The sequence below is a fragment of the Thalassophryne amazonica genome, chromosome 18 (assembly GCF_902500255.1).
Source record: "Thalassophryne amazonica chromosome 18, fThaAma1.1, whole genome shotgun sequence".
In the NCBI taxonomy this organism is placed as follows: Eukaryota; Metazoa; Chordata; class Actinopteri; order Batrachoidiformes; family Batrachoididae; genus Thalassophryne; species Thalassophryne amazonica.
Genome location: NC_047120.1, coordinates 31,772,003 through 31,799,853, shown reverse-complemented (window position 1 = coordinate 31,799,853; position 27,851 = coordinate 31,772,003). Strand labels below are relative to the sequence as shown.

The 27,851-nt window shown below is 44.8% G+C and overlaps 1 protein-coding gene across 1 annotated transcript in view; it reads right to left on the bottom strand.

The window, feature by feature from the left end:
• Window positions 1-6,252: 6,252 nt before the first annotated feature.
• The window catches only part of nrxn1a (neurexin 1a), a 172,533-nt gene continuing 150,934 nt past the window's right edge, over window positions 6,253-27,851 (bottom strand). Inside the window, 2 exon segments of the mRNA XM_034194510.1 lie at window positions 6,253-7,481; window positions 14,657-14,735. Coding sequence (XP_034050401.1) covers window positions 7,180-7,481; window positions 14,657-14,735 — 381 coding nt within the window. The 3' untranslated portion in view covers window positions 6,253-7,179.

Below are 27,851 nucleotides of genomic sequence, written 5' to 3'. Positions count from 1 at the left end.
AGTAAACTGGAGAACTAAAGAGAATGTGTGTCTGTCAAGGCTCAGGGTCTTCTGTTTATCTGTCTTTAACAAAGTTGAAAATTCATGTGAGGACACATAAAAATAAAAGTTAAAGGATAAATTAGCATTTAGCATTCGTCATATTAAAATATTGTTAGCAATCTGGACACTTGACACTGGACACTGTTGTTTGTACCATGGAATGTTTCCCTACAGTATTATGAGCCCGGCGGGCCACCAGGCCAGCAGGAATCCCACTTGGCCAGATTTTTTATTTATTTATTTATTTTTTGTAATAATGTCAAACATTCTTTACTTTCACTTTGATTGTGACATTCCCTAATGCAGACCATCTTCTGTGGAGTAAATTTTTTGGAAGTGATTTGACAGCGTGTTATTTGGCTTATGATTACTTACCAGATTACTTTACCAGATGTGAACTGACAAAGGAGCAATGTTAAAAACTCCTGTTAAACAGAATCGATTAAAATTAACAGACATTGCTTTCAGAACAAGAGCAATCAGATTTCTGACGTCTGCCAATCTGGATCACCTCCAAAATTCAGTGGACTCTTCCATGCCCTAATATCCATCTATGGTGTAAATTTGGTGAGAATCCATGAAGTATTTTTGAAGTAATCCCTCAAAGCCTATATAAAGGGAAATCTTGAAACACAATCCGGATCCGGATCACCTCCCAAATTTAATGGAGTCTTCCTTGTCCCAATATATATCTGTGGTGCAAATTTGGTGAGAATCCGTGAAGTAGTTTTGAAGAAATCCTTCAAAGCCTCTATAAAGGTGAATCTTGATGCAGGGATCCAGATCACCTCCAAAATTTAATGGACTCTTCCATGGCCTAATATGTATCTGTGATGAGTGTCATTTTGAAAAGAAAAAAAAATCTTAAGGTTTGAGGGTCAATGTGAGGAGAAAATAGTGGGTGCACATTATGCTCCTTGCAGAATAATGCCAATGGTGTTATTGTTGTTTGCATCCATACAGTTGGTAGAGGATTAATGCTGACACTGAGTGATGCTAGTCTTTGGGTATTTTTTTCAATGCTTATGTAATTTGTCTTTTTTTTATTTTGTATGTATTTTTTTCCAATGATGAAGCTTTATAGCTTTATTTTATTTATTTTTTTTACCAGAGGCCATCAAATATGGCCATTGGGTATTGCGAAGACTTTGTGTCTGTGTGGCTGGCCATCTGTCTGTGCTCAGCATCATTCCAGTCCTATTACTATCAGAGTCTTCAAATTCACAGGGAACATTCTTGGAACACAGACTGTAGAAAGTTCAAAGATGGCTAATCTTGACATATTTTAAGAGGTATTTTAACAGGTTAACAAGTCACATTCTGTTTCTTTCTGCTCTTGCTTTTGTGAGCAGCGGGGGTGACAGCCAGTCAGAGTAGAGCAGCACAGTGACATCAGTGGCTGGCCTGTCTTTAGCACTGCAAAACCGCTTTATGTGTTTATATAACATTTTTCCTCATATATTATGTAGAGGATAGTGAGAAATAGACACTTGTAGAACTCAAAACGCTGTTTTTGTAACCTGATAACACCTCTGAAGTGATTTACAAAACATTTCGCATACATTAGTGAAATGACGTCACAGGCTGGTAGCCAGCTGCAAACTCTGTTTAGTTTTTGTGTAAATATAACCTCTTTGTCATATATTATGTAAAGGCTGGTGAGAAATAAACAATTTGAAAAATTAAAATGCTGTTTTTGTAACCTGATAACACCTCTGAAGTGATTTACAAAACATTTCGCATACATTAGTGAAATGACGTCACAGGCTGGTAGCCAGCTGCAAACTGTTTAGTTTTTGTGTAAATATAACCTCTTTGTCATATATTATGTAAAGGCTGGTGAGAAATAAACACTTTGAAAAATTAAAATGCTGTTTTTGGAACCTGATAACACCTCTGGAGTGATTTACAAGACATTTTGCGGATGTCAGCATGCACACTAACCTCCAGTTACTTAAAGCTAAATTCCGCTCTTGTCAAAAGCTCATGTATGTGCACACACATCCTCCTGCAGACGCAGTTAAAACATAAATATTGTTTATGATTGACTGATTGAGGGGCTTTATTGAACAGGTACAAATTGTACAAAGAAAATAGGATCTTAATAATTAATGTAAAAAACTATATATATATATATATATATATATATATATATATATGTGTGTGTGTATGTATACACACACACACACACACACACACACACACACACACACACACACACACACACACACACACACACACACACACACACACACACACACTTTTCATTGGAATACCAGTTAACTGCAAATTATAAGGAAGACAATGCTCATACAACCGAGAATATTTTAGCATTGTATTTTCTAAATATATTTTTGTGAGTACCACTGGGTTTGAAACAAAAAATTGTGTCACAATTGTTGTGTGTTGGGGGGTTTGGCTGGACATTGGGGTGCTGTTTTCTTTTCTTTGCTCTCCAGGTGGTATGCAAACTGTTTTTTTTCTGTGGAGAAGGTGCTGGTGGAAGAGTCCTTCACCCTCATCGGAACTATTAGCTGCACCTGTGGAGGATGTGCACGTGAAGGCCTAAGAACTTGCAGCACCTGTGTATGATGCTCACATGCAGACTTAAAGACTTTCAGCTGAAGCAGATAATGAGATGGCGTTCTGCATTTAAGCCATGAGTGATTTGAGCAGAATTGCCGGGAACTCGACCTTGTGACATTCGGTTGTGAGACGCTGAGGACCGCGCCAGGGTTTGACACATCATGCCTGTGAAGGAGGACGGGTGAGGGACACATGCTGTCAGCACACATCAGAGGTGATTATCATCTGAATAATCGTTAATAGTAATTTGGCGTTTTGTTACGCAGTATATTTGAACATTGATGAGAATTGTGCAGTTTGCTTCTCACTGCCGTGGCGAATGGACTGATGATCCTCCACCTGTTGTGAGAAGCTGCTCATTTACATAAGGCTTAAATTCAGACCTGAATGTGTTGCTGATAGTGTGTGCCTCTGAAGGACATTTGTTGTAGCTCTGTTGACTTACCTCACCTTTTCCGTCCTTCACAGAGTCAGTTTGTCGTATCCACCTGGGGGGTGTTCGGCGGTGAATCTGAGTCCAGAAGTGCTGGGCTTTGATCCATTTGGGCGCTGGAGAGCGCGCCGTCCTTCACCTTGCCAAGACAGCTGACTTTTTATGTTGTACACGAATTATTGCACATGAGGGGGTATAAATTTGTTTCTTGGAACCGCTTTCTGGTTATTTAGCGCTGGGCCATTGTCAGATGCTGGTTTGGTTCTCTGACCCACGTCAGCACATAACAACAATGTTTCCCAATGAGCGAAATCTTTCTTTCCAAAAATTTCTTGCATTGCTTAAAAACTATACAGTTGGGCAGATTAAGTAATTGGTTAATACCACAATTTTGATAAGGTAGCTTTTGTCTTGGTGGCTTCCCTCATTTGTCTCCTTCATAATCATTCAGTGATTAAGACCTGCGTACTCCAGACATTTAGTTTGCACTATTATTTAGTTTTTCCAGTTACTTTATGGGCTCTGAAAATCGAGAGATGGTGTATAAAAATGTAATTCCTTAAGGGTTCATGTAATAATTTTTGTTAACTATACGTGTAAACACACCTCGATTGTGTCATTTCAAATCCACTGTGGTGATTTGCAGAGGCAAAAACCTTTATATGAATCTCATCAGGGCAGAGGCAAACACATGCTGCTCATCCATCATTTCATTTTTCATCCAGCTCAAAAACAAGACGCTGTAATAAAATTTAAAAGTTATCCGGAAACCACATCCGAATCAAGAGCCGCCTCAAAATCAAGTAATTAAAGCTACAGTGTGTCAGAGTGAAGGGTTCATTAACATAAATGATCACAAATATAACATTAATTATCTGTTCATTAGTGTATAAATTACCTGCAAGTGAATCGATGTGTTTTCATAAGGTTAGAATCAGTCCTTCATATCTACACAGGATCAACCCCCCCCCCCCCCCCCCACTCCCCATGGAGGCTACCATGTTCCAGCCCGATGTTCAGTTACTCGCATTTTGCATTGTAGCTGGAAGACTAAAGAAAACAGAAGAAGAGGAATCCATGGTTGCTCCACTACACACCGTCTACTGGTTGTTCAGTCAGGCTAACAAGTTTGAGAAATGGAGGATCATACATGTTGCATATCACAAGAGTGCCGTTTGGTGCAAATTAAACATCAGCTTCAGTCTGTGTTCAACAATCTAGAATCTTTATCCAATGCACTTCTTCATTTTCTGCGAGCTGAATGTTAAGGCTTGAGGCCGCTCGTACGATTTCGTGTTGTCTGCACGTCGGCGATGTGATATGACTGGTCACCGGAGTGCAGGTTTTGTTACTCTGTTGTTGAGCCTATAAATAAAAGGGGCTGTGTCTTTATCTGTGCTGCGGTCAAGGACGGCACAGCGGCAGATGGCTACAGCCGAATACAATCCTCCTGTTGAGCATGGAATGTGCAGCAAGAGACCAAAGAGGCGGGCGGGGGGAAGCAAATGAAGGAGCCAGAGGAAAGTTAAAGCGATACAGTGAGAGACGATGATAACGAGAACTGGGAATTGTTTGTTGAAATAGCAGATCCTTGTAGCTGCTCTCACCTGAGGATGCAGACTCGACTCTGCAGTCTCAGGGATCTTTCATCCGGCAAACAGCAACTCTGCAGAGCCTTACACCGTTCAGAGCACTCAGCCGTACTTCAAAGCCGAGCTGGGTGCGTGTGCACGATTAGGGAAGGGCATCCATGTGTGCCTGTCGTCCCAGTTAGACAGAATAGGTGCTGCTTTCCTGCCTTCAAAAAACACAACAACAATAAAAAAAAAAAACATAAGAGGTGTGAGGGGGAACATGCAGAACCCTAACAGTTGAAATTATAATTTTCACACTGACTTGCTCTCTGGATCGAAGAAAAACCGATGCACAAAAAAAACACTCCAGGCTCACTTGGGTAATATTTTATTTACTCATTAATCTTCAAAACTATTTTTCATAATAAATTTCCACTTTATGTTCATCAAAGAACTGTAACAATAAAAATAAAAGTAAATACTGTAGAAAAATTGTACATATAGAAAATAAACATGGTTAATGAACACCTAGATGTAAAATCCCATTGGCTGAGACGCCATTCCTTTGTTTCCGATGGCAACACAACACAAACAGAGGGAGTGGAAGGTGATGGACAGACTGGGAAACGTATTCATTGAGGGACAAATGAGAAGGGAGGCGAATGTGTTCAAAGGGAATATGTCGGGTTGGTTTTATACCTCAGCATTTCGTACGCAGTCCTGCGTGTCCTTTCTGGTCTTGGTCCATTTTGCATGCATGTGACTGGTTAATTACTTTGCTTGGAAGAACTGGAGGTGCTTACTCATGGCACAGATCGTATCGTTGTATCAAGGGGCTGCACTTTGTCGAGTTGGCTTTGAGATGCGGATGGCCCGAACAATACAAGAGTCCATAAACAAAAACCCACACCCCTCTGTGTGTCGCATTGTTACGTCATGATGAATCACTCAATCGATAGCATGAAGATAAAATATTCAATGAGAGAGAGTTAAAAAAAAAAACACAGGTGAGGGCCAAAACAATAAAAAATATAAAAACTCAAAGCAGCTCAACATCTCAGAGCCAATGACATCATGAAGTGGACTTTTCTATCTATTACACATGGCAACATTTACTTTGATCAGTTGTTCTTTTCCACAGTTGATTTTTGCTATAAAAGGTGGATGATTGGGGTGGGTGTTGTGGGCGTGGCCTGTAAGACATCAGGCTACAAAACAGGACGTGGCCTGTGGCGGCAGCTAACATCTGTTTGTTGCACTGGAGCGAACCATCCTGCCTGTGGACGTAGCACGCCACAGCACGGGGCGGACACTCGAGGCATGCAGCGCGCTCAACACGGTCGTCACACTTCGTCGATGGGTCGAGAAACTGAAACTGTTGTTGAAAACCATTTGAAGCATTTATTTTGGAATACTTTCAAGCCAAGTGGGGGGTACGTTTATGATAGCGGTGCATCAAGGTATAACCTCTGGAGTTTTAATGCGGTATAAATCACACGGAGTAAGATAATTCACGTGCAATAAGACCCACACCCTCCCTCCCTGCCCAGAAGAGTCTATACGGCCCAAATGTTCTTTGTCAACATCGTTGCCACAACAATTAGCGTCATTTTCACTGTTGTCTTCTTGTATAAGCAACATCTTCAGTGTGACTTGTGGGCCTTTAGAATGCAGGTGTGTGTGTTGGCGTGTGTGTGTGTCACAGCAGTCATGTATGACTGGTGTCTGTAGGTAGCATTTGAAGTCTCAAGTATCCCGTCCAGAAGAATTACCTCTCAGTTTTGTGGTGTTCCACGTCTGTGATTTACGGGGAGCTGTAAAACCTCTGCAGTGCAACATGCAGACAGCTCCCTCTGAAATTTATGGTCCTATTCCGTCATATTTCTTTGTCGTTATGGCTACACCCTGATTTCCTGTCCTGCTGTTTGGGGTGGGACTTGAACCACTGGTGTGCTTCTGTCTTCAGCGTCCGTAGTGCTTTTGCTGAGTCCCATCAGCTAGTGGGGACAAAGGCTGGGATACCTGGAAGAGACACTTAGTGCTTTTCTTGATGCTTTTACATCATCTTGTGCTCCGCCCTCCCTATGAACACACCCAGCACAAACACCTCAAATCTTCCACGACGTGCTCGAGTCCGACTGGATGACTTTCATCTGCTTGGCCCAACAAATGGCTCTTAACTAGGGGTTGAACTGGTGCTTTCTAAATCATTTCGAATGGTGCTCATAAAAGAAGCCTCGTGGAGAGTCTCAGCTCATTGGTAAATACTGTACAATACTGTCCAGTCTTTGTGTTTTGTGTGTATGTCTGTTTGGGCTTATGTGTGCTTGTGTTTCAGTCTGTGTTTGTGTGCTTGTCTGTGAGTATGTGTGCTTTCCAGAGTGTGTGGAGATGTGATTACTGGAGAGTAAACATTAACATCAGCATGTCTATGTCAGTGTGCATGTTTGTAATTTTCTTTTGAGAATATATCTATTTATGTACATATACCATTATATATAAAGGTGTATGCATAACTGTCTGTGTGCTGGACATCTTTCCCCCTCAGACGTAGTACTCCTTGTCCTTGTTCTTCTTGTTCTTGGAGATCTTAGCGATCCCCAGTGGCTTGTCCTTGGCGCTGCCATTGGGCTGTGTAGCTGAGTTGCTGATGTAGTTGCGGCTCTCGTCCACATGGTAGGAGCCCTCATCACGGTTCCGGTATTTGTACATGGCGTACAGGAGGATGAGGATGCAGAGGGCGGCGGCGGCCACGATGCCCACCACCATGCCTGTAGTGCTGCTGCTTTCCCGCACCACCTCAGATGGTCCTGGGAACACCTTCACCTCTGGCAGAGGCGGGCGTGCTGTAAGAGGAAGCAGCAATGTCACAGGACAGGACATACCTTTAGTGTTTCAGGACTACTAAAACTTTACACTGATACATGCTTCAGTATCTTGATAGCAAGACAAACAGGCACTGCGTCAAACACCTAACACATAAAAGATCTGAAACTCCAATATAATAAAAATAAGGGGAGATACTCTGCTGAAATGTATCAAGTAACTCCTGATCAGCTATTTTCCTGAACATACTTCACAATAAATGCATTTTGAAGGTAAAATAGTCATGGCTGCTTCAGGTGATCCAGGATCAAAAGTTTTTGGATGAGATGAAATGGACCTGTACATTGTTCTGAAGCCAGATATACATACTGTGAATTATTTTTCATCCTCTCTCGCACAGTGTTGCGAAGCCAGAAACAAAAGCAGTAATAAACAAACAGGAGGATAACAGAACCTGTGATGAATGATGAAACCTGTTGCTACTATCTCTTTATAAACGTGGGGAGGAGCAACAGTAAAAGGCCCCGTGTCCATATTGGGATTTTCCTGAGTGCCAGCATCTGTTTTAAATAGCTCTATAGCCTTTTTCAGTAAAACGGGATGAGATTATTTTGTTGATTTATCGCTCAAAATCTATCACAAATGAGACAAAAAAATACAAAACAAAAGCTTGGTTCTTGCTGTGGGTGAGTGCTTTTTATCACAGTGCATTATAAGCTAGTTGTTAGCTGTTTACTGTTGTCATAGAAATGCTGGGATAGTGTTTTTGATTGCTCACTCTGCTTTTCTGCCAAAAAACAACAACCAACCAAAACAAAAATGCTACACCGATACCGGTGTCACTGACCGAACGGTCCCCCCTAAAAATCGGTCCGCCCTGCCTTCACTACATGTATCATTTTGTAGCGTCAGCAGTGTCATTTCTGAGTGTCGGCAGTGATTCACAGATTATCACCTTGTTTCTGCTTAAAACTGCACTCCAGTCATCATGTATCTCAGTGACAGATATCTGAAGTTTTTATATAACAATCATTTCCACAAAAATTCACCATTATTCTATAATAACAGACAGAGGAAGCGATCAGAGCGCCACAGCAGCACATCTGAGTCTGATGTGGTGCTGCTGCTGCGCCTACGTCATTTTAGAGCGTCAGTAGCTATTCAATGATTATCACCTTGTTTCTGCTTAAAACTGACTTTAGGATGATTTAAGAGGTTTTACTTTGTCAACTTATGATTAATAATCACATTATTCCCTTTGATCACTTTGGATGTAGAAAGTCAGATCAGACTCAAAGAGTTAGTCTCAGATGCGCTGCTGTGGCGCTCTGATCGGTCTCCTGTCTTTTATTTTGAAATAATGCTGAATTTATGTGGAAATGATTGTTGTACAGAAGCTTCAGATACATTCGCTGAGATAGATGATGACTGGAGGGCATCCGGTGTAAAAATTGTGCCAGAATCAACATGCAGGTCTACCTTGCATCTGCTGTGGCAACCCTGAGGGCAAACAAGGAAGCAGCCAAAAGGGCTTAATTACTTTTGTGGTGGAATATGAGTTGATATAATTTATTTTATTTACTTAATCCAAATAATTTTTATGCAGATATGTAGTAAATGTAAAACAATTTTATCCATATAACTTAATAAATATGTCAATTTCACCTAGATTATCAGTAAATGTGAATCAGTTTGCCCCATATATTTAGTAAATCTAAATTATTTTTGCTCAGATACTTAGCAAATATGAATCAGCTTTCCTTGTGAAATTGACTAGGATTTACTAAATATTTCTTTGGCAATATAACTCATCATTTGGCATGCTATTACTGAATCCAACACATTTCAACTGTTGCTTTTATTGACGTACTTAATTTTTTTGGTTAGGTTTAGTTAATATATTCAATACTTTTTCATCAAAACTGTATAACTTAAAATCTATTCAGTTATATTATGTGTCACTTTGTTGCCACATTTTTTTTAGGAAACACTGGTCAAAATTTTACAGTTAGGTTATGAACAAAGGGAAAAGAATAAGTTAGATTGCAACATACACACAAGGAGTGTTGTTTCATTCTCCATAAAGGATGTGATTATGCCATAAAAAAACAACAACAAAAAAAAACATTTACACAGAAAATATTTCTTGGCTGCTATATGTGTTTAAAATGCCATTTATAGGAAATGTAATGAGTGGTACACATTAAAAGAGCAGAAACAGACTGTGTGACATTATGCTGACTCTGACTATTAACTCATCAACGTTGGAAAATACTAGAGAGAAAACTGATTCATGGAAGTGCACAACCTGCAGATGTAGAAAGCAGGAAAAGAAAATAGTGCCTCCAAAGGTCACATTTAGAAAAATTAACATCTTCTTTGTATGAGATAATCTGATCTAGATCATCTGACAAAGGTAAATAGGGGAGAGAGACAGAGACAATGTGATGGGTGACACTTGGTGTATAACTGATGTGGCTCGTTCTAAGAGTTTATGCAGACTCCCTCTGTCATCCAAATCCTTCTCTCTGAGTTGATTTTACACACAATCACCACTGAAAGCATGTGCGCTCTCTAAACTCCCTTTGCAAACTGCATATTACATGGTGCAGGTGCACATATAATGTTTTTAACCTGCAGAATATAGAATAATGCTACCCAAATTGATCCGCATTGACTTTGTTTTAGGTGCTATGGTAACTGACAAGCTCTCTGCAAATTAATAAATTACTGTTAAGCAGACTAAAGAGTAGTGTTTTATTATTGTTAAATGTTATTTCAGATTTAGAAGATTCATTTTCTAAATAAAATATAATATGTAATTGCATAAATGTAATTCATAGGTTCAAAATGCTGCTGCTAGAATTTTGACAAGAAGCAGAAGGTTTGACCACATTACACCGATTTTGGCCTCCCTTCATTGGCCTCCTGTCTCTGTGAGGTGAGGTTCAGTTACTAATTCATAGAATTATTCATGGATTACATAACAGCAGAGTGGATCCTTGTCATTTGATTGGTGCTTTGTATGTCACATGACATGGATTATTCATCCCATTTGTGGTGCATTGCATTTAGAGTGCAAATTTGGTTCCACACATTTGGTACCATTGCACTCTGCACACACACACACACACACACACACACACACACACACACACACACACACACACACACACACACACACACACACACACAACGCACGTGCGCACGCACACGCACCACACAAATCAACTGCACTGTCTGGAGGCTGTTAGCAGAAAGTTAGAATGAAAAGCTGGGCTAATTTCTGACGTGATTTTTTTTTCGCTGCACTGAGGATGTACACAGTCTTTTATTCTTTGTAGCACAGGCACGCACAAGCGCCAACCCGGTTGCGTGAGCGCGCTTGCACACGTGTGGGACAACGAGAGAAGCGAGATGATGATTTGATTGAGCTAACTGACGATGCTAATTCTTGTAACACACACACACACACACACACACACACACACACACACACACACACACACACACACACACACACACACAACGCACGTGCGCACGCACACGCACCACACAAATCAACTGCACTGTCTGGAGGCTGTTAGCAGAAAGTTAGAATGAAAAGCTGGGCTAATTTCTGACGTGATTTTTTTTTCGCTGCACTGAGGATGTACACAGTCTTTTATTCTTTGTAGCACAGGCACGCACAAGCGCCAACCCGGTTGCGTGAGCGCGCTTGCACACGTGTGGGACAACGAGAGAAGCGAGATGATGATTTGATTGAGCTAACTGACGATGCTAATTCTTGTAACACACACACACACACACACACACACACACACACACACACACACACACACACACACACACACACACACACACACACACACACACACACAATCCACTCCACTGTAAGCCATCTGGATGCATGAAAAGCTGTTCAGATGAAAAGCTGAAAAGCTGCAGTGATTTTTGGTTTGACTGACGAGCTATACACAGTCTTTTATGGAAGTCCGTAGTCAGTGCACACCATGTGCCAGACTACATGTCACAATTTGGACTTCAGCAGCAGTGGAACACCTAAATGTAAGTCCCTTTTCTGTTGTTTACAAATGAATAAAATATCAAATGACAAGGATCTATTTTAGCAGTTATATAAAACAAATAATGAATGTTTTTACATTCTTTCAATGGAACAAATATTTAATTCGCTGAAAGCTGGAACATACCATTCAACTTGGCTTTGCCTCATTGAATGGTATGTTCCAGCTTTCACCTAATGAAATATTTGTACCCTTGAACTCATAAACATTCATTATTTGTATATTAGCGCCTTCCTAACCAAGCTGACCTAGTTACACCCTACATACTCTGCGTTCTCAGGACGCAGGACTACTTTGTACCCCTATGGTTAAAAAAAGTCTGCAGGCCACAGAGCCTTCTTTTAATGTGTCCCATGGAATGATCTCCCTGCAGAGATAACACAGTCAGATTCTGTAGAGACATTCAAGTCCAGACTAAAGATGCATCTATTCTCTCTCTCGTATGATAAGCATACTGGTGTAGTATGGAATTACGTTTCCTCTCCTTTTAATTCATATTATTAACAATGGAACAGGTCTCGGACTCACTACATCTAAATTCTGGATCTGTTAGTGAAGCACAGGGATAGCTGCCGGCAACCACTTTAGTAATCTCCCTGGTTCTCTGTTGATTTACTACTGGTGAATTAATGCCTCAGGTACAGTTATTTCCGGCAGACTGATTCTGCTCTTTGTCTCTCTGTCCAAGGCACTGACAAGACCTTTAACAGATGCTGGCCCTGCACCCCAGGACATCGGACTAACCCCAAGAAGCGCTATATTTCCCAGACTTAACTACTCAACCACCTAAAGATCCATGAAGGACTGCTTTTTATTTCAATTAAGGACTCTGTTTATATTGCTCTTCTGTTTTTCTGTTTTTGTTTTCTGTTTCTTCTGTTTGTTTAGAAATTCTTGTAAAATTTGTAAAAAAAAACCTTGTAACTGTTCGAATGGCCTAAGCAGTGGGTCACCCCTCTGCGTCTGGTCTGCTTGAGGTTTCTTCCTCATTATCAACAGAATTTTTCCTTACCACTGTCACCTGTGTACTTGCTCAGAGGGGGTTGGTAAGGTTAGACCTTACTTGTGTGACGTGCCTTGAGGCAGTGATGTTGTGATTTGGTGCTATATAAATAAAATATATTGACATTTATTGTTGGCCCATAGCCTTCCATCCAGACAAATTCAAAAGAACAAAAGTAGGCACCGATGTCAGTGATAACATGCCAATCAGATGCCTTTGTTCTAAAGGTATTGGTGCATAAAGCTGCTCTTACACCTGGTTGAGTTGTGTTCCGTAAACGACTGAGCTACAAAGTGGAGCATCTTGGCTAATTTCCTCAAGCAGCTCTTTCCTAGTCACATTCACCACTATGCCCTCCCAAGCAGGAATAGCAATCAACAAAGGTTGGAAGAAGTCTTTTTTCCCCAGAGCTTGGTCAACTCCCAGTCACCTTGGCCCTGTTAAGACTCAGCACAACATGATGCACTTCTGTTCTCAACTCTGCATATCTTAGTTAACTTCTTTCTGTAGTCATCAAAGACGTGGCGGCGCACAGAGCCTGCATCGGGACGCTTCAATCCAAGTGTGGGTGGGGCAGAGGGGGCTCACTGAGCTTCTGAGAATTACCGTATTTTCCTGAGTATATATATCACAGTTTTTTACTAGTTTGGGAGGTCCTGTGGCTTGTATTCCCAACGGACTTATATACTGATAAAATATGCTTTTTGAATAATAATAATAATAATAATAATAATAATAATAATAACTATTTATCTGGGGATTTCCCAGGAATCAAAGCACTAAAAATTAACTGTAATAATAAAAGAGTAATTTTTTTTCCCATTTAAGAGGCTTTTTTGACAGGTGCAACCTGTGCTCCAGTGAGCAACATCCTAACTAACCCCGGGACACACGTAAGTCATCCCACGGTGCTCCTTGGGAAAACTCAGCCATGTGTTAATAATGTTAATAATGTGCAATGTTCCACACATTATTCCGGAGAATAAGTCGCACCGGTTAAAAAATGCCTGTTGAAGGGGAAAACTGGTAAATGGACTGCATTTATATAACGCTTTTCCATCTGAATTAGAAGCTCAAAGCATTTTACATGATGCCTTGCATTCACACACACACACACGAGTGTGTCAACTGCACACTGGGAGAAACTGGGGGATTCACGGTCTCAAGGTCCTTAGTGATTTTCCAGTCTGAGAGGGATTTGAACTGAGGATCCTCTGGTCTCAAGTCCACTGCTGAACCACGAGAACATCATCTCCCCTCCCCAAGCCCATATATAAGTTGCACCTTTTTTCTGTATTATTAGAAAATAAATCACTAATTTGGGATTTTTGTGCAGTCTTGTAGTGGCCTACGTCCTGCCATTTACTGTATTGTTTTATTAGTAGAGTTTTTTTATTTAGTACTTTGATTCCCGTGAAAGTTCTATATAAATAGTTACTATAATTACTATTATGAATAACAAATGCATGATTTTTCGGTATATAAATCGCACCTGAGTATAAGTCACAGGGCCTCCCAAAGTAGTAAAAGGGTGACTTATAAATATGGTAATTTGAGAATTGAGAATTAGGTGTTGAACTGCAGAAGGAAATCACAAGGCAGCTGTGGTGAATTATTTGACACACATTTTGCAAAAAAGTAAAAGCTGGCAGGGAGGCTGTAGCTTGCAGCTGAAGTTATCATATTATCACATAATGTGTAAATAGATTATATTACACAGTGCTGAGGGGAGGATAATATTCAGGGTTGCATTATATTAGTTTTTATTACATACAATAATCACGATGTCTCTCACACATACACAGGCTCTGAGGGCTGCAGTGTAGCACCACATATCACCATATTAAATGATTATTAGTTAAAGAATTTACATCTGAATTCTGTGGGTTGCAAAAGCAGGAGGTGAGGGAGGAAAGGAGAGATGAATAAACAGCAACAAGGGCAGGAGAGGGAGAAGGTGGATAGAGTGAAACAGCAGAGAGTGGGTGGAGAGAATTTACTCATGCCTCCAGCTAGGCATTAGCAAACTGACTGAAAACAATCTAGCAGTAGAGAGAAATAAATAACTGTGGAAGAAAACATGGGGAAGAATAAAAAAAACCCTAACCTGAGCTGGGGTCACAGGGGTCAATGTCTTCATCATCGCTGGGACACTCAGCCGATGCTACCAGCAGGTCGTCTGTCGACTGCAGAGGATCCAGAGGAAGAAAACACAAACACAGACAAGAATTAGCCACAATATCTGACAGGGGGAGAAAAAACAAAACAGAGCCGCTATCTACATCGCCACCGTCAGCACTCCGCAAACACCTGTCACCAACGCACTGCCGGCGTCGACTATTCAGTTTATTTTCGACATCTGTGAGCGTGCAGCACCAGCCCACCGCCCACCTGTTTTCTACTTTGGCACAAGCACTTTGCCTGATTCTGCCCACAGCAATGGATAGCTGCCAAAAGGAGAACGAGATGAGAAGAAACGAGGAGGAGGAGAACAGGATCTTGTTGAAAACCCACAGCGAGCAGCCAGTTGTCCCCGTCTCTGCACTTGACCCTCCCCCTCATTTTCATCCTGGGTTTCTCCATCCTCCATCACTTTTTGATCTTGTCTCGTGATCTCAGCTTGTGTGTGTCTGTTGATAAAAATAATTTTATTACGCTGTAATAAACCTGTTTAAATCTCCGTTATTTAAACCGTTCCATAAACCTCCTGTCAACAATACACTCACATCCAACCATGAACCTACACCAGCTAGTATCTCCATCTCTCTCTTGTTCTCTTGTTTCCTTCTCTATGGAAAAATCACCCTGTTCCATCCCTGCTCCTCCTGTTGCCATGGCAACTCTAAGTTCAGGCTGTTAAAAATGATGAGGAATAAAAAGGGAGCGTGCGCCCTCAGTGGGGACCTGTGCATTGATTTGCCATTCCAGCCAGAAAAAAAGGGTAGGGGTGGGGGAGCGGGGGGACAGACAGGAAGATAAAAAAGAATGTAAAAAGTGATATTGGAGAAAGAACGAGAAAAGAAGATGTGGTGAGAGGAGGACTTCAAAGTGCCGCGGTCTTTACTTAACGTCGCACTAATGCCTTCCGCATATTCATGAAGCCCTGTTAAACATCGCCCGCCCAGAAGCTTCAGCGTGAGCGATGTGTGTGTGTTGTGTGTGCACACGGGCGCTCAGCGCCAGCACTAAATTAAAATTGGATTGTGATGCATTGCAGTAGATGTTGCTAACACACAGAATAAAGGAGAGTGCAGGCAGCAGCAGAGCTGCAAAGAAACACCTCCAGAGACAGATTACCACCAGAACAGAATCAAATCAAAGTGCTAAATGTTCACTGATGCCGTTTGTCTGTCCTCGTCTTCCATTTACTGTCTCTGCCTACTGTCTTATCTTTTTAAAAGGATGGATTCCATAAAATCACAGTGACTTTATTGATCTGGAAAGGCTTCCACAGCGTGCTCAGCTCTGTGCTGGCCTGCTGTGGCTCCTTTTGGCCTAAAACATACAATAAGTTATTGATGCTCGACTCTCTTTTTTTCCTCCGTTGCCTTTCCAATCAGTTCTGCCCACTGAGCTGTCAAATGCTACTGGTGAGCTTAGCCTCTGGAATCCGGCCAGTCAATAAATCTCTGTGGCTTTGCCAGGATCCAAATAGCACAAGAGCCAACCGGCGAAGGAGGGCGCACTTCATCCATGACATCTGCCACAGATCAATGTCGCTCCACCGCCCTCGACTATTGGTCCAAAAACACTGCTGCACCCTCTGAAAAGGTCTGAATCCCGACAACAGTAACTTAACTAAGGCCCCGCCTCTGATCTGTGACATCACCATATCAGCTGACCACCAGATACAATCAACTGGAAGGTGCCAGTGAAGGTTTTTGATGCAGAGCAATGAAGAGGAGTAAAACTGAAACACATCAATAAACCAAAAATCCTTTATCTGACTGGTGGTTGTTTGCACGTCTTGCCAAAGTCTGCAACAGAGCTGATGATGATGATGCCAATGGACGCTGATGCACAAAGACTGACGTAGAGAGAAGACAGACAGAAGGACATTTCAGTGAGAGCATGCTGGAGAGAGCAAAATTTCTACCTGAGCAGCCGAACAATGCCAACGACCGTCCATGCCTCCCTGACTGCCTAGTTCACACATGGTGATGCTCTCTTTCCTCACACACTTTGGTAGAAAGTCCAACCAGCCTGCCTGACACTTATACACGCACGCACACACTTGTACCCGGCTTTACAATGACCACATCTGCTCCATATGAGGTTTTGATTTTCTCTATTTAACACATGCACGCAAGCGTCCAGGCAGAAGTTGGCTCGCTGATGAAGAGATCCTGACGAGAGAACGAGGAGAAGCTAGCTCCACGACTGCAGATGGTGAGATAGACTCATACACCGCCTGCATGTGCAGCCTATCACTGGAGAGAAAGAGACAGGAAGGGAGGGAGAGCAAAAGCGAGGGGGGGGGGCAAGTGACGGGTAAATATAGAAAGATATAGAAGCAAATGAGAGAAAAGAGAGAAAGAGAGGAGAAAAGAAGAAAATGTGTCTTCAAATGATGGAGGGGAAAATAAAGGCAAGAAGGAGAAACTGACAGAACTGATAAAGAGAGCGAGAGAGCGCGCGAGTCACCTGATTCTCTACATCCAATCAGGTGCAAAGCTGGGACTAAGGGTCCTTCTGTCAGTCTTCCCAGTAAACACAGGTACATGCGTGCACGCGAACACGCACGTGTGCACATCAACAACACGGTGAACATCAAACCCGAAGCAGGCTGTATGAGTCGGAAGAGCCGCCTAAAGCATAAACATTCTCGTGCTCACTCTTCTCCTCGCTGGTGCTCAGCTCGTATGCATTATTAATCCACTTCCACTTTTTAACTCACAAAAAAATTTCAATAAACTGCAGGCTGCAGGAGGGGAAATGTAACACATTCATGCTGCACAGTGCACAGACAAGAGGAGTAAAAACCCCACAGGGGAACTTAGGAGGCTGATCCACTTTAACCGCTGTGTGTGCCGAATACAAAAATAAGCAAATAAATAAAACCTGCTCGGATTAATAGCACCTTCAGCAAACATTGCCCCCTGCCCGACTTCCAATGCTGAAATTCAAATCCATTGTTCTCATTCTACCTGTGTGTGTGCGCACGCGCCTGTGCTCGCATTCACATTGTACTGTATGTGTATCTGGTTAAGGCCAGGCTGGTTGCCAGGCAACACACGGCAGCCTCCACAGAGGAGCTGTAGATTCTTCTGACTTTAACCAAGACAAGCGCTCAAACCACTATTCAGTGAGCACATTAGGCAACAATCATGCAAGTGTGTGCCATAAAAGGCCAGCAGCGTGCACGTGATCACCACAGCGGGTGATTTCACGGCCCATACGTAGTTATGTTTCCACATTGTTTTGCTTTGTTTCCCAGTTGTGAAGCTCTGCAAATGTGTGCGTGCACACACACACACACACACACACACACACACACACACACACACACACACACACACACACACACACACACACACACACACACACACACACACACACACACACACCTAATGCCCTGAATTCAAATTCTCAGTTCATATATACTCAGTTCATTTTCCCTTGACACAGGAAATGAAAGAAACTGAATAACAACCTCACAAACTTAGTTACTGCAAAATTACACATACGTTGGGAGAAGATGTTCCTAATGTCCATCTTGCAGGTGATGGAAAGATTATTGGGGAGGTGATTAAAGTGTTAGGCTTGAGACCAGAAGAATGTCAGTTCAAATCCCAGCCTGACTGGAAAACCACTTAGGCCCCTTGGGCAAGGTCCTTAATCCCCAAGTTGCTCCTGGTGTGTAGCGAGCGCCTTGTATGGCAGCACCCTTGTTGTGAAAGTGTAGGAACACGGACCCACAACAGGGGGCGCAATGAACGGACAATGGAGGAAGGTGAATAACAAGGTTTACTATTGTGAAACGAGCACAATGAATACAACAATCACAATTTGGGGTCGAATCCGCTGGTGTCGTGTGGGCAGGGCTCGAAGGTAGGAGACGTCCGTCTCAGTCGAACCGAAACCACCCAGATCTCCTCTGCCACCGAACCCTGGAAATACTGGAACCGCCAAGTCCCGAATTCCCAGGTGGCCACTGCCTCCGCTCGTCGGATCCGGTACTGCTGGCGGGAGACAGCAACAACACAGGCGTGGATGCGACAGCACCCAGCAACGGAGAGGGGAGAAGCCGCCTCCACCTCCAGTTACAGTATGACAGGCAGGTGAGTACTTATCCAAGCAATTCAGCTGTCCTGAAAAGGTTTAACAAATCTGTTAGCTATTTAGTCAGAATATAAATGCAGAGAACGTTACCTTCGTCTAAAGGCGATATCTCGGCACTGAGGTGGGCCAGCAGTACCTCCTCTTCAGCGGCCCACACAACAGGACCCCCCCCTCAACGGGCGCCTCCTGGCGCACGGCCGGGCTTGTCCGGATGGCGACGGTAGAAGTCGGCCAGGAGGGCCGGGTCCAGGATGAAGCCCTTCTTCACCCAGGAGCGTTCCTCGGGACCGTACCCCTCCCAGTCCACCAGATATTGAAAACCCCGGCCCATTCGACGGACATCAAGGAGCCGGCGTACAGTCCAAGCCGGTTCCCCGTCGATGATCCGGGCAGGAGGCGGCGCCGGACCCGGGGTGCAGAGGGGTGAGGTGTGAAGGGGCTTGATCCGGGAAACATGAAAAACTGGATGGATCCGCAGTGAGGCCGGAAGCTGGAGCCTCACTGCGGCGGGGTTGATGACCTTGAGGATCTTGTAAGGTCCGATGTACCGTTCCTGAAGTTTCGGCGAGTCTACCTGCAGAGGAATGTCCTTGGTAGATAACCAGACCTCCTGCCCAGGACGATACGTGGGGGCCGGGGCCCGCCGCCGGTCTGCATGTGTCTTCGCCCTCGTCCGGGCCTTCAACAAGGCAGAGCGGGCGGCACGCCACACCCGACGGCACTTCCGTAGGTGGGCCTGGACCGAGGGCACACCGACCTCTCCCTCAACCACCGGAAACAAGGGGGCTGATACCCCAAGCACACCTCAAACGGGGAGAGGCCGGTGGCAGATGACACTTGGCTGTTATGGGCGTACTCGATCCAGGCCAGGTGGGTACTCCAGGCCGTTGGGTGCGCGGCTGTCACACAGCGAAGTGTCTGCTCCAGTTCCTGATTCGCCCGCTCTGCCTGCCCGTTGGTCTGGGGGTGGTACCCAGACGAGAGCTGACCGTGGCCCAGTTCCCGGCAGAAGCTCCTCCAGACGTGCGAGGTGAACTGGGACCGCGATCGGAGACGATGTCTGATGGTATGCCATGCAGACGGACGACGTGGTGGACCAGGAGGTCCGCTGTCTCCTGGGCCGTTGGGAGCTTCGGGAGGGCCACGAAGTGGGCCGCCTTGGAGAAACGTCACTATCGTGAAGACGACGGTGTGTCCCTGGACGGCGGGGACCCGTGACAAAGTCCAGGCCGATGTGGACCAGGGGCGATGAGGCACGGGCAGTGGCTGTAGCTGCCCTGAGGTCTTCTATGGTCGGCCTTGCCCCTGGCGCAGGTGGTACAGGCCTGGACGTAGTCCCCGGCACGTCGGCCTCCAGGGATGCCACCAGAAGCGTTGCCGGACGACTGTCACGGTCCTTCGCACCCCAGGTGACAGGAGAGTTTAGAACCGTGACAGAAGGTCCAGGACTGCAGCCCTAGCACTCTGGTGGGACGTATAGTCGTCCTTTGGTCCGTTTTCCGGGGTCCGGGTCATGGGTCAGGGCCTCCCGGACGGTCTTCTCTACGTCCCAGGTGAGGGCGGCCACGATAGCGGACTCCGGGATGATGGATCCGGGGATCCGACGGTTCCGTTTTGACTTCGTCTTCGTGCACCCGGGACAATGCATCCGATCTTTGATTCTTGGTCCCGGGACGGTAGGTGATCCGGAAGTCAAACGGCCAAAGAACAGTGACCAGCGGGCTTGCCTGGGGTTCAGCCCGCTTGGCGGTCCTGATGTACTCCAGGTTCCGATGGTCAGTGAAAACCGTGCATGGCACGGCTGTTCCCTCCAACAGATGTCTCCACTCTTCGAGGGCCTCTTTCACAGCAGGAGTTCCCGATTGCCGACGTCATAGTTCCGTTCAGCGGGGGTTCAACCTGCGGGAAAAAATAGGCACACGGGTGAAGGACCTTATCGGTCTTCCCGCTCTGGGAGAGCACCGCCTCCTATCCCTGAGTCGAGGCATCCACTTCAACCACTAACTGGCGGCTAGGATCGGGCTGCACAGAACTGGTGCAGACGAGAAGCGCCGTTTCAACTCCTTGAACGCGGCTTCGCACCGATCCGACCAGGTGAAGGGGACTTTTGGGGAGGTCAGGGCTGTCAGGGGGCTAACTACCTGACTGTAGCCCTTAATAAACCTCCTGTAGAAATTAGCAAAGCCGAGGAACTGTTGCAGCTTCCTACGGCTTGTTGGTTGGGGCCAGTCTCTCACCGCCGCAACCTTGGCCGGATCAGGGGCGACGGAGTTGGAGGAGATGATGAACCCCAGGAAGGACAAAGAAGTGCGGTGGAATTCACACTTCTCGCCCTTCACAAACAGGCGGTTCTCCAACAACCGCTGCAGGACCTGACGGACATGCCGGACATGTGTCTCAGGATCCGGGGAAAAGATGAGTATATCGTCTAGATATACGAAGACGAACCGGTGCAGGAAGTCCCGCAAGACATCGTTTACCAACGCTTGGAAAGTCGCGGGAGCATTAGTGAGACCGAACGGCATGACCAGGTACTCAAAATGACCTAAGGGGGTGTTGAATGCCGTCTTCCATTCGTCTCCCTTCCGGACCCGAACCAAATGATACGCATTCCTAAGATCCAGCTTGGTGAAAATTTTGGCTCCATGCAAGGGGGTGAACACCGAATCCAACAAGGGCAACGGGTATCGGTTGCGAACCGTGATTTCGTTCAACCCCCTGTAATCAATGCATGGACGAAGCCCGCCGTCTTTTTTACCCACAAAAAGAAACCAGCACCCATCGGAGAGGTGGAATTCCGGATCAACCGGCAGCTAATGAGTCCCGGATGTAGGTCTCCATTGATTCACGCTCCGGCCGTGAGAGGTTGTACAGCCTACTGGACGGGTACTCACAGCCTGGAACCAAATCAATGGCACAATCATAAGGACGGTGCGGAGGAAGCGTGAGAGCCAGATCCTTGCTGAACATGTCAGCGAGGTCATGGTACTCCGCCGGCACCGCCTTCAGATTGGGCGGGACTCGGACCTCCTCCTTAGCTTGGGAGCCGGGAGGAACCGAGGAACCTAGACACTCCCGATGGCAGGTTTCGCTCCACTGAACCACTACCCCGGACGGCCAATCGATCCGGGGATTGTGCTTTAGCATCCAGGGAAAACCCAAAACCACACGGGAGGTGGCCTGAGTCACAAAGAACTCGATCACCTCCCGGTGGTTACCTGACACCACCAGGGTTACTGGAGGTGTCTTATGCGTGATTGGTGGGAGTAGGGAGCCATCTAGCGCCCGAACCTGCACAGGCGAGGTAAGAGCCACCAGAGGGAGCCCTATCTCCCTGGCCCATCTACTGTCAAGCAGATTCCCCTCAGAGCCCGTGTCCACCAGTGCTGGGCCTTCAGGGTTGAATCCTCAAACAGGATCGTGACTGGGAGTCGTGTAGCAATGTGGGTGTGTCCCCACGTGAATGTTTTGGCCCACCCCTGGCCCAGTCTCTAGGGGCGGGCGTTTTGGCGTTTGGCCACTCGGGGCAGTCTCTCACATGGTGCTCTATGGAACCACAAACAAGACACGCTCCGTGGGTCCATCTCCTCTGTGCATCTGGTGCCCTAAATGTTGCCCTACTCATGTCCCTAGCTTCGTCAGTAGGGGGAGCTGTGACCCCACGGAGCGCAGGGGCTGTGGAGCGTGGGGAAGGCGGAGCTCGATCGGCACCGGAAGGGAGAGGGACGACGCGTGCCTGGCCACGCCCTTCGCCTCGTTCCCGACGGCGTTCTTCTAACGGTTGTCGAGTCGTATGACCAGATCGATGAGCCCGTCTAAGTCCCGCGGTTCGTCCTTCGCCACCAGGTGCTCTTTTAGGACCAATGACAGTCCGTTTACAAAGGCGGCGCGGAGGGCAGTGCTATTCCAGCCGGATCTCGCCGCCGCGATGCGGAAGGCGACTGCATAGGCAGCTGCGCTCCGACGCCCCTGTCTCATTGACAGTAGCGCGGTTGAAGCGGACTCTCCTCTGTTGGGATGGTCGAACACCGTTCTGAGCTCCCGTACAAACCCAACGTATGTATGAAGGAGCCGTGAGTTCTGCTCCCAGAGCGCTGTAGCCCAAGCGCGTGCCTCCCCCGCGAAGCAGATTTATTACATAAGCTACTTGCTAGCATCAGTAGCGTACATCACGGGACGCTGTGCGAAGACGAGCGAACACGGCATCAGAAAATCCGCGCACGTCTCCACACAGCCTCCGTACGTTCTGGAGGGCTTATGTATGCCTTCTGGGACGGAGGAAGGGGACCGGTTGAACGACCCGTGGACGTCACCTTTCACGCGCAGGGTCCTCGGGAGGGAGAAGCGCAGCGGCGCCCGAAGGCGCGCCTCCACTTGTGCGGCGAGAGCCTCCACCCTGCGGTTTAGGAGAACGTGCTGCTCGGTCATTAAATCGATCCGAGAGGTGAAAGCGGTGAGGATCCGCTGCAACTCACCGACTTACCCCTCCCGAAGCCGCCGACGCCGCCTGGTCTTCCATGGCCGTTCAACAGCCGGTTGACGCCCCTCGGGGTCCATGACGCTGGCCGAGATATCCTGTTGTGAAAGTGTAGGAACACGGACCCACAACAGGGGGCGCAATGAACGGACAATGGAGGAAGGTGAATAACAAGGTTTACTATTGTGAAACGAGCACAATGAATACAACAATCACAATTTGGGGTCGAATCCGCTGGTGTCGTGTGGGCAGGCTCGCAGGTAGGAGACGTCCGTCTCAGTCGAACCGAAACCACCCAGATCTCCTCTGCCACCGAACCCTGGAAATACTGGAACCGCCAAGTCCCGAATTCCCAGGTGGCCACTGCCTCCGCTCGTCGGATCCGGTACTGCTGGCGGGAGAGAGCAACAACACAGGCGTGGATGCGACAGCACCCAGCAACGGAGAGGGGAGAAGCCGCCTCCACCTCCAGTTACAGTATGACAGGCAGGTGAGTACTTATCCAAGCAATTCAGCTGTCCTGAAAAGGTTTAACAAATCTGTTAGCTATTTAGTCAGAATATAAATGCAGAGAACGTTACCTTTGTCTAAAGGCGATATCTCGGCACTGAGGTGGGCCAGCAGTACCTCCTCTTCAGCGGCCCACACAACAACCCTCACGTCAGGGGGAATATTTTGTAAAGCGCTTTGAGCGTCTGATGCAGATGGAAAAGCGGTATATAACTGCAGATTATTCTCTGCTACAAGCTCAGATGCGTAGCACGTGATCACCACAGCGGGTGATTTCACGGCCCATACGTAGTTATGTTTCCACATTGTTTTGTTTTGTTTCCCCAGTTGTGAAGCTCTGCAAATGTGCACACACACACACACACACACACAGAAGAGAGGATCAGATGAAGTCCACCACTTCCCACGGATGATACGACAGTCTGTCACAGGTTACTTCCAACCCATTTACAGCTGGACTGCATCAATGCAAATGGCGTCTCGTGCAAAGACGCAGGCAGGCAGCATGAAACACACACCTGGAATCAAACCCTGCTCTACATCTACATATCTAACTCCTATCCCACAGCACCACCTGTTCTGCATTGACAACATTTATTGTTTTGAAGTTATCGTGTCAACAATCTGGAGGGTATCTATCTATCTATGGAGGACATGGGTCTTAGAGAACGAGCCCCTACATGACACTCGACTTGTTTGCACCAGAGGACAGTTCATTTTACTAAGTTTATTTATATTTAGTGGGGCATTGCATCGATGCAGTCCATGCAGCCAAGAACTTCTAATGATGTCTTATCCTGTTCAGTGCTGACAAGAAGTGTTTATTCTGAGTCCTTTTTGCTTCATCTAACAACATTAATTAGCTGGTTAGCTTCTGTCTGCTAACACAGTGTTTGTGTTATAAATAAATAATGTGCCAATTAAATCCAGTTTTGTCCTTCATGAAGAGGTTATCCTTCACATCATCTAAAAATACAGCCTAGATTAATTATCTGGAATTCTGTCTTAAGTAATATAGTCTCTATGAAGCAAAATATGACCTTGCATTCACTGATCCTGTGATCTATGTCATATGCAAATCAGGCCACTGTTGCTATGGTGATCCTTCCCCACACTGGGACTACCCAGCAAATTTAGGAGGCAAGGAAGGAAAAGGAGATCTCACAGTTCTGTGGCAGGATCTTGCGAATGCCTACTGGTGAATCTCACACAAGATGATACAGGCCATATTTGATTGACATCATGTTCCAGGGAAGATCAGGGACCTCATCCTGGTTTATTACAGCTGCTTCAGTTTAAAGGTCACTGTTTGAAGATTAGCAACAACATGGCAATGTCTGGAGAAGGGGACAGTCACTGGATGCACTGTGTCACTGATCTTGTTCACTTCGACCATGAATATACAGGTCAAATCAGCAGATGTGGAGTGTAGAGGACCCTTCACTTAGTCAGGTGCCCGGCTACCCCCTTTACAGTGTTCATAGATGACCACACAGAGACCACAACATCAGTACCAGGTTGCAGATGGCTCCTTCAAGGTCTTACATGATTCATCAACTGGGCACGGATGGACTTCAACCCTGGTAAATCTAAGGCACTGGTTGTAAGGAAGAGGAAAATGATGGACCAAGTTTAGCTTTTCCTTGGGAGGAGCCCAGATTCCAATAGTCACAGAGAAGCCATTCAAGAGTCTCTATACTCTGAGGAACTTTACAGCTCTGCAAGCAATCAGCAACGAACTGGAGCCTAGTTCACAGCGGTGGACAAGTCAGGCCTGACTGGCACGCTCAAAGCTGGGCTCTACCAGCGTGGCATTGTCCCATGACACCTCTGGCCGGTCTGTGAGGTTCCACTGACCACCACTGAGGGGTTTGAGAGGAGGATCAACCACTTCCTGTACAGGTGGTTGGGCCTCAGTAGCATCACCTTCTTCGGGATTAAGAACAAACTGCATCTTACCTTTAGTGGTCTGACGGAGTTCATGTTTAAGAGTCTTTATAGTTGATTCTGCCTGGACGCTTGCGTGCATGTGTTAAATAGAGAAAATCAAAACCTCATATGTTTAAGAGAATATTATAGTAACATATTATATAATAACAAAAACAATATTAAAGGAATATGGGATATATTAAATAGCATTATCAAAAATGGTAATAAAAAACAGAGTTACCCTCAGTATTTCATTGATAATAATGTCAAGAAGGAAAATAAGGATGAGGTAGTCAACGGTTTTAATAATTTTTTTGTAAATATTGGACCAAGCTTGGCAGAAAAAATTCCCGATTCCCAACCTGAGGATTGGGATAATAATCTCATAGAAGAAATCCCTGTTCAATGTTCCTCACAGCAGTGGATGGAAATGAAATTATAGACATTGTGAATAATTGTAAATATAAAACATCTACCGATTTAAATGAAATTGATATGGTGGTGGTAAAACAGGTCATTGAATGGATTGTAGAACCATTAACATACATCTGTAACTTATCATTTCAAACCGGTAAATTTCCCAATCAAATGAAAATAGCTAAGGTTGTGCCGCTGTATAAGACTGGGGATAGACACCACTTCACAAATTATAGACCTGTTTCTTTGCTTCCACAATTTTCCAAATTATTAGAAAAGTTATTCAATAATAGATTAGACAAATTCATAAATAAACATAAATTACTTACTGATAGTCAATATGGATTCAGAGCACATAGTTCAACATCACTTGCATTAATAGAATCAGTTGAGGAGATTACAAACGCCATAGACCACAAATTACATTCAGTTGGAATATTTATAGACCTTAAAAAGGCTTTTGATACAATTAATCATGACATATTAATCAATAAACTTGAACAGTATGGGATTAGGGGGTTGGTGTTGCACTGGGTGAGAAGCTACTTAAGTAACAGAAAACAGTTTGTGAAGTTGGGGGAATATACATCATCATGCTTGGACAATGCTTGTGGCGTCCCACAGGGGTCAGTATTGGGTCCAAAACTGTTTCTAATTTATATAAATGATATTGTCAATGTTTCCAAATATTAAAATTAGTATTATTTGCAGATGACATAAGCATTTTTTGTTCAGGGGGGGATTTGCAGGAGTTACTGAGGAGGATCAGTATAGAAATGGGAAAATTGAAATATGGTTTGACATAATAAATTATCATTAAACTTAAGTAAAACAAAATACATGTTATTTGGCTATTGTAATACAGACATACAGGTTCAGTTACAAGTCGAGGGGGTAGATATGAAAGGGTACATGAAAATAAGTTTCTGGGGGTGATAATAGATGATAAGATAAACTGGAAGACTCATATAAAACATATACAAAGTAAACTGTCAAGAAGCATTTCAGTTCTAAACAAAGCGAAACATATTCTGGACCACAACTCACTCCGCATTCTTTACTGCTCACTGGTTTTACCATATTTACAGTACTGTGCAGAGGTATGGGGTAATACTTATAAAGGTACAACACAATCACTATCAGTAATGCAGAAAAGAGCTATAAGAATTATTCATAATACTGGCTATAGAGATCATACGAATCCACTATTTTTACAATCCAAATTCTTAAAATTCACAGACTTGGTTCATTTTCAAACAGTACAAATTGTGTATAAAGCAATAAACAATTTACTTCCAGCAAATATTAAAAATATGTTTTTTAACAGATCAGGGGATTACAGTCTGAGGGGGAAATTTAATTTAAAGCATCAGTGGGCACGAACAACATTAAAAGGTTTCTGTATTTCTGTCTGTGGGGTGAGGATGTGGAACAGATTGGGAGTGGGGCTCAAGCAATGTCCAAGCATGAACCAGTTCAAACAGCGGTACAAAAATATGTTTTTTTCTGGGTATAGGGCGGAGGAAGGGTAATGAGGGTTAGGGTGTTTTTGTTTTTTGCTTCGGCTTGTAAATATATAGTATTTTGTATGTAAGTAGGTATGTGTAGGTGTATATTTATGTTTGTGTATATATATGTGTATATATGTATATGTGTATGTATGTTGATGTGTATATGTATGTGTATG